At 43.0% G+C, this 7,920-nt stretch overlaps 1 protein-coding gene across 1 annotated transcript; it reads right to left on the bottom strand.

Annotated features, from left to right (window-relative positions):
• Positions 1–811: 811 nt before the first annotated feature.
• LOC139409923 (neurofilament medium polypeptide-like) lies at positions 812–6,188 on the bottom strand. The gene is made up of 3 exons (XM_071155335.1): positions 5,044–6,188; positions 3,953–4,077; positions 812–3,790 (listed from the first exon to the last, which is right to left on the bottom strand). The coding sequence occupies exons 1-3, from the start codon at positions 6,085–6,087 to the stop codon at positions 1,690–1,692; spliced, it is 3,270 nt and encodes a 1,089-aa protein (XP_071011436.1). The 5' UTR covers positions 6,088–6,188; the 3' UTR covers positions 812–1,689.
• Positions 6,189–7,920: the final 1,732 nt, after the last annotated feature.

Below are 7,920 nucleotides of genomic sequence, written 5' to 3' on the forward strand. Positions count from 1 at the left end.
CTAAATCTTCGAAGGTCCTATCACTCGATTGTTTAACTTGTCATGTAAAATACTTTGAATTAAATATGTATAGTTTAAAATCATGTTTAACAATGTAGGTAATGTTGTTCTCAAATAATGTAGCTATTTGCTGAAACTGCTTAAACATCTCTCAATCTTAATACAGTATCTCATATTACTCTCTCATGTTCACTCTTGTTTTAATATTATTTTACTATCCTAATTTATTGAATATTGTTTTACTATCCAAATGTATTTTATATTGTTTTACTATCCTAATTTATTTCATATTGTTTTACTATGCTAATTTTTTTAAATATTGTTTTACTATCCTAATTGATTTAATATTGTTTTACTATGCTAATTTATCTATCTTAATTTTATGTTTTTTCATTTATCTTCATTTGATATTTATCTATCTTCATTTGATATTTGTCCAGAATTGCATTGTTTATGGTAAGAAAAGTGCTATGTAAATAAAGTTTTATTTGATAAATCAAGTGCTACAATAAAATGATATTTGCATGAACATGCCATGGGGTGCATCGTTTATATTATGGTTGGTGGCTCATTCTTTGATGGTATGCACATATTACAGTGTAGCTTTAAAAATCTGTAGAGGACAGCCTCTGGATGGTGATATGGTTTTGTATAATTTCTAGGCTACAAAAGATCATGAAGCATGCGATCACACCCCTATGAAAGCAGATGAAGAAATAGAATAGTGTGCATGTTGAGGTGAGACAGCTACTGTAAATGAACAAGTGAAAGGACATGACAGGACAATTGCATAAAGGAACAAGAGACCATATTTGTATTTCAGTATGACATTTATTGAGCAAATGCTGCTGGGAAATAGTTCATGATGAGTAAAGACATGGGATTGCAAACTGTAGCACCTCATTTAAGTTCGCTATTTAAATTCAAGTCCATCCTATGCATACAAGAATGTATGTGTGCGCATTTACATATTTATTTTCAATTGCACTCATTAGGTAAACACAATAGATACTGATAAAAAGCATGTTTAAGGCTCAGAGTTTCTTCAAGGTTCTTAATGCTTTAGTTGCTTCGGGTACTGTATGTTTATGATCATCAGTACATTGCACCATTGTCTTTCTCATTCTTCACTATATTGTGTTGTAGACAATTGTATTTTTGGCTCAGTTGGTATCTTCACATAAAAAGGCTAGTCCTTTTGAACATGTGTCTCTAAAGTGGACCGTCCAACCCAGGCACCCCTTTTTGAATTAACATTTGAATGAACATACATTTCTATCACTCTCCCACCCACATACAGTATGCATCTAAACTGTAAACCTTCCATCCATACATACAGGTTAGAGCGGAGGGGTCTCCCTCCCTGAGCTAGCATGCAGACGCCCCCACCCGTGAGCCCTCCCGTGAACTGCAGGGAAACATAAAGACAATTAATAATCTGTCTCACTATCACATTTTCCTGATATAATCTGCAGCAAAACCCATTTAAAGCTTTCTCTCAACATGCATTTTTTAAACGTTAGCTTTGTCACATCATATGGCTTCTCTCGTTGCTTTTCTGTATGTTTGAGAGTGGTTCTCTTTATTACATCGCTCTAGCTCTATGATTTCTTTGTTATGTTAGTTCTGGGTTGATTGCTTGTTGTCGTGTCATCTTTGTTCCTCCTGAGTGGGTTGTATGGAGCGCAGTTACTCAGTTTCAGTCACCACCTTGACGGACTGGGAAGAGTGTTTCTCCATCTTCTTGCTGGAAACTGTCTTCTCCTGCATCACATCCTCAGACTCCTTCACAGTCTCGGTGACAGTGACAGATTTGGTGACATGCTTGGCTCCATCCTCTCCAGTGGTGATGGTCTCCACCGTTTTGGTGATGACCACCTTCTGGTCCTTTGGATCATCTTTCTGGTCCGGGTCATCTTTAGTGGGGCTCTCGTCCACTCCATTTGAGATAACATCCTTCTCCTCTGCCTCTTTCCCACCCTCATCATTCTTGTCCTTGTCCTCTGGGGTAATCTTCTCCACATCTCCGTTCATGGCTGCGTCTTTCTTTTCTACCTTCCTCTCTTCCTCTGAATCACTCTTTTTGTCTACTTTCTCTTCTGCAGCCTTGGGGACCTCTGACATTGGAGCTTCTGGTTTGGGGGCCTCACCCTTAGGGGACTCTGCCTCAGGGGATCCTAAATTGGGGGATTCAGATTTGGGGGATACTGTAGGTTTTGGGGATTCCGATTTTGGGGAGCCAGCAGGTTTTGGGGATTCAGATTTAGGGGATCCAGCAGGTTTTGGGGATTCAGATTTAGGGGATCCAGCAGGTTTTGGGGATTCAGATTTAGGGGATCCAGCAGATTTGGGGAATTCAGAAGTAGGGGATCCAGCAGGTTTTGGGGATTCAGATTTAGGGGATCCAGCAAGTTTTGGGGATTCAGATTTAGGGGATCCAGCAGGTTTTGGGGATTCAGATTTAGGGGATCCAGAAGGTTTTGGGGATTCAGATTTGGGGGATCCAGAAGGTTTTGGGGATTCAGATTTGGGGGATCCAGCAGGTTTTGGGGATTCAGATTTGGGGGATCCAGCAGGTTTTGGGGATTCAGATTTGGGGGAGCCAGCAGGTTTTGGGGATTCAGAAGTAGGGGATCCAGCAGGTTTTGGGGATTCAGATTTAGGGGATCCAGCAAGTTTTGGGGATTCAGATTTAGGGGATCCAGCAGGTTTTGGTGATTCAGATTTAGGGGATCCAAAAGGTTTTGGGGATTCAGATTTGGGGGATCCAGCAGGTTTTGGGGATTCAGATTTGGGGGATGCAGCAGGTTTTGGGGATTCAGATTTGGGGGATCCAGCAGGTTTTGGGGATTCAGATTTGGGGGTTACAGCTTTGGGAGATTCATGTTTTGGGGATCCAGCTTTTGGTGACTCAGACTTGGGGGACCCAGCCTTTGGGGATTCAGCTTTTAGGGAGTCTGGCTTGGAGGGCTTTGAGGTCTCAGATTTCTGGACCTCAACTTTTGGGGCCTCACTCTTGGGGGCTTCTGTTTTGGGAGCCTCTGTCTTGGCTACAGCTGCCTTCTCATCTGTTTTGTATTCTTTCTCATCCTTTCCTTTCTTCTCATCTTCCTCATCCTTATCATCTCCATCTTTGCATCCTTTGTCACTACCTGCATCTTCATCTTGATCATCACCCTCCTCTTCTCCCTCTCCCTCTCCTGTCTCCTCTTCTCCACCGCTTCCCTCCTTCTCTCCAGCCTTCTCTTTGTCAGGAGAGGCCTTTGATTCTGGGGCTTTAGAGCACAGGACTGTCTCCTCTAATTCCCCCTCTCCTTCTCCCTCATCACCACCTTCTGTATCATCTCCCTTCTCACCCTCACCCTCTTCTCCTTTCTCACCCTCTTCTTCTTTTTCTCCCTCTTCCTCTTCATCACCACCTTCTTTGTCCTCCTCTTCCTCCTCAGCAGGTGTGCTGGAGCTAACTTGGGCTTCAGTGGAGGCTACAACCTCTTCTGATTCACCCTCTCCCCCTTCTCCCTCTGCTTCTTCTCCTCCCTCTTCTCCCTCATCCTCTCCTTCATCTGTTGCCTCTGCCTCCAGAGTGGCAGAAAACTCCTGGGCCATCTCAGCCAGGGCCTGGTCCATCTCATCCTTCTCATCCTCTACCCTGGTCTCCTCGATGATCTCCTCTACAAACTTATGCTGGACTTTCAGTTTGGGAGGTTCATACTTGGACTTCTTAGAGGAGGTGACGGTGTGGCGGTAGGGGAAAGTGCTAAAGTGGGTCTCTTCACCTTCTAGGAGTTTCCTGCAAGAACAGTAGAATATGAGATATAGTTTAGTGTAGGCCGAATATAAAAATGTAGTTTCTATATATAAATGAGATCTTTATGTTTTTATTACACATGATATATATAAAAATAAAAAAATAAATGTTAGTCCTAATTAGCGCTCTGTTGTCGCACTGTACCTGTATGCAGCAATCTCAATGTCGAGGGCCATCTTGACATTGAGCAGGTCCTGGTACTCACGCAGATGACGCGCCATCTCCCACTTCGTGCCCTTAAGCTCATTATCCAGCTGGTGGATGGTCTCCTGAAGAGAACAAGACCGAGAGACACAAGCTGGTTAAGAGCTATTATTTTTTATGCCTATATGGAACCCTGAAATAATACTTGGTTATTTATTTCTGGTGTAGGGAAGACACATTTCTCCATAAGGACACTGCTTTCTAAACATCATAAGAAAACGATCAAAAATACAATGTCATATTTTGTGATACTGGTAATTACTTCACAAGCACATTTACACTTGTATAGGCCTACATTTGAAACAGCACTTTGAGATTCCAATACAATATCATTGCAATAACAATTGAAACTGTGAAGTCCTCCTGTCTCATTTATGAAAAGTGAAAGTGCAAATAATTGGATAGATTGGACTGTTGTTGTGTTAAATAATGTACTCTGACGCAGTGAACAGCACTGTGTTTCAAGGGCCCCGAGTCTCTGGCTCAGAAACGAAAAAATAACAAAAAAACAGTTTGCTGCATTATGTCTTCCCAACCCAAGTGTCGCTGCTTATGCTTAGCCTAATGATCTAACATTTGGAGATGTTAAATCTGTGTCCATAAGATGTCAGCATTGTGCCATTTAGGCTATCTAAAGCAAAAGCGCAGACACCACTATTGGGCAGAGTTTATAGCCTAGTTAAAAGACATGCATTTAGGGCCCACATAAATAAAACAATTTAGTTCGTTCAAAATCAAACTAATACAATATGTGGGGACACAATGCAAGTGTGTGTCTTTCTCTCTATCAAAGTAGGGGACTCTCCTTATAAGTAGACCTACATTTAAAATAAGAATAAAAACCTCAAAGGTGTCGTGATAATATTCGCAATTTGAAATCAACGAAAAAGATATCTTATTATATAATTTATTCTCTCCACTACATTGCTTTTCTTTACAAAAAGAATACAACTTTATAGAATACTTCACCATTAAGCCTGTGGCTGGGGGTTTCTGTATGAAAATAATGCCTACAGCGGGTCTCATCATACCTGCAGGCTGGACAAGTCGCTGCTGTGTCGGTCCTCGATGTCATTCAACTGCCTCTCCAGTGACTCCCTGGTTCCACGGACGGACTCTAACTCCACGGTCTTGGACTGAAGCTGGCGACGGTAGTCTGCTATCTCATCACGGGCGGACTTGATTGCATCTTTGTTTTGTGCCGCAGCATCAGTGAGCTTGGAATAGCGGCACATGAACCAGTCCTCCACCTGCTGCAGGTTCTGGTTGGAGTGGCCCTCGAGCTGGGTGCGGATCTCCCGGAGCGCCTCGGTGATGTCCGTCTTCTGGATGTCTTTCCTCTCCATGGTCACCTGCGACGCCTGCACCTGGGCGAACAGGTCGCTCACCTCTTCTTCGTGGTTGTTGCGGATAAAGGCAATCTCGTCATGCAGTGACTGAACTTTCTTCTCCAACTCTGACTTCACCAAATCAGAGTCGGTCATATCTTTTTTCAACGCCCGGATGATGCCTTCCGTCTCATCCCTGATGCGGGCTTCCTCATCGAAGCGGTCCCTAATTCTCTGGATGTCATCCTCGACGTGGTCCGTGTCGAGCTGGATCTGCGCTTTATCGTGGTGAATCTGCTCCAGCATGGAGCGCAGCTCCTGGAGTTCCTGGTCGTATAAATCGCCTAGCTGGGATTGTGACACCTGCTTCTGCCGCAGCGTCTGGATCTCCTCTTCGATCTGGCTGTTCTGCTGCTCCAGGTAGTGCACCTTGTCGATGTAACCGGCGAAGCGGTCGTTGAGCCCCTGGAGCTGCTCTTTCTCGTTGGAGCGCTTGTAGTCTCCGTTCGTTTGATTGAAATCAACGCTGTCGGCGGAGCTGAGGAGTGTGGAGCTGTACGCTCTGGCTACCGGCACATTGACGCTCCTCTTGTAGGAGGAGGTCATCGTGGAGCCTGGGCTTGCCCGGGACCAGGACTGAGAACGGAACCCGCTGGAGGGTGTGCCAGTGGAGCGGCCGTAGGTGGTCCTACTATCCATACTTCTCCTGAATGGACTCCCTATCGTGTCCACTGGGTGGTAACTCATCCGGCCAGACCAGGGGTTGCGTGTGCAGATGGAAGGGAAGGTGTCCGAGGTGGAGGAGTGGGGCGAGTATGTGTTTGCAGGTGCGGGGTGGATGGCGCTCACAGCATTCTTAGTCTCACCGGCTGTCCTTTATATAGGACAAGCATATCGCTAACAAGGCAGAGACTGTTTTTACTGGCCCATTGATCGAACGGAGGGGGAGGGCCATGTCTCAACCCTCCATACTCTATGTAAGTGAAACACTACTTGAGTGTGTGTGTTCGTGGGTGGCCGTTTGAAAGCAGAAGAATGATCACACATAGGGAGAAAAAGGGAAATGGGGTGATTATCATTAGGATGTTTGGGATAGCCTATGTGTCCTTGACGTTGATGTGTTTATCATTTGTCTCTTGTCATATAGAGTTTCCTCCAAATATTGAACATTAGAATAAGAGAGAAAATTGTACATGCATCTCTGCATTTGCTAATTCAACCAGCCAACATGCAGCATTACTATGCATGGAAATATAACTTATGGAGCAGTTCAATGACCCATGTTAATTATTATTTCCCCTAGTATTAGTTAGCAAAAACGGTTATACCAGAAATGATCAATTTACCGATGCAATAGAGCGATAGCAATATCGTCTCCATGGACAGCACCAGTCCGTCAGACTCCAATATCAGCGCCATGGACAGCGACTTAATGCAGCAAAACACCATTACCGTCCTTTTCAAGTGTTTGAAAAGTGTTGAAAATGTTTCTCTCAAATTGAACAGAATGATTGATCATTAAATTAATTGAATTAATCATGTATATTTGCCTATGAACATGTGCAAAGCGAACCAATTTCATATATTGATGTTTTGCTTGTGCTAAGTCTTCAATAATAGGTGATTGATTACTTCTTGACAGGAAACCTCCCAAAATCAAAGGGATTACCATCAGTGACCTACTGATGATGTATAAAGTGAGACTACCATGAGGTGTTTGGTTCAAACAATATGATGCATTTATGTGACCACTTGCTACTTTCAGGAAGTGTTGAAGCATTAATCATAGTTGTATTTATTGACAGCTATTGGTATAGATTACAGTAATAATCAGCCTGTGCTTATATGCAAGTAATTTACCCCATTCAATAGTATATATCACCTTCATAATGCATATCATAATGTGTTATGGACAAACTTGCCCTTTTATTTTGAGCCATTTCAAACCAAAGCATTTCTGTAGTGATGAATAGGAATCCAAACTGCAACATAGTTTTTTTCTGTAATTACATTCCTCAGAATGACTTTGTAACTTTATCGTCCAACTCTAACAATGATGGGAAACACGTTGATTAATATGGTTTCACAAACAGATACAGAATACAATGCATAAGTTACAGTCTTTGGGTTGCGGATGAGAGCACAGGGGATAGAGAGGCTGCTATCTCCTCACTGCATTGAGATGTTTTCTCTAAGGAGTGAAGCTGCAGTGTTGGTTGACAGATCTGATTGGCTGTAGTCTGTTGTCAGTCTTATTGATTCCCATTCAGTCCTGCTCTACCCATTTCAGAGGTAACTAAGGTCATTGCAAACCCTGCAACTGATGCAGGTAATGCAACAAAATGGCTGCCTCTGGTTTTGGCCAATTGACTGCCTTCAATGACAATATTTCATCCTATGAAAACCAGGGATTAAAAATTCAAAAGGCACTTGCACATCTGAGCTATCTTTGTTGCAGGCATATGGTAAGAATTGAATAACATGAGAAAAAATAAGAAACCTGCACACTGCTCTTGCTAGTATCACTTAATAAAGAGCAGTGACACTAGCAAGAGCAGTGTGCGGGTTCTTCTTTTTTCA

This window comes from Oncorhynchus clarkii, chromosome 5, assembly GCF_045791955.1.
Source record: "Oncorhynchus clarkii lewisi isolate Uvic-CL-2024 chromosome 5, UVic_Ocla_1.0, whole genome shotgun sequence".
NCBI classification, from domain to species: Eukaryota; Metazoa; Chordata; class Actinopteri; order Salmoniformes; family Salmonidae; genus Oncorhynchus; species Oncorhynchus clarkii.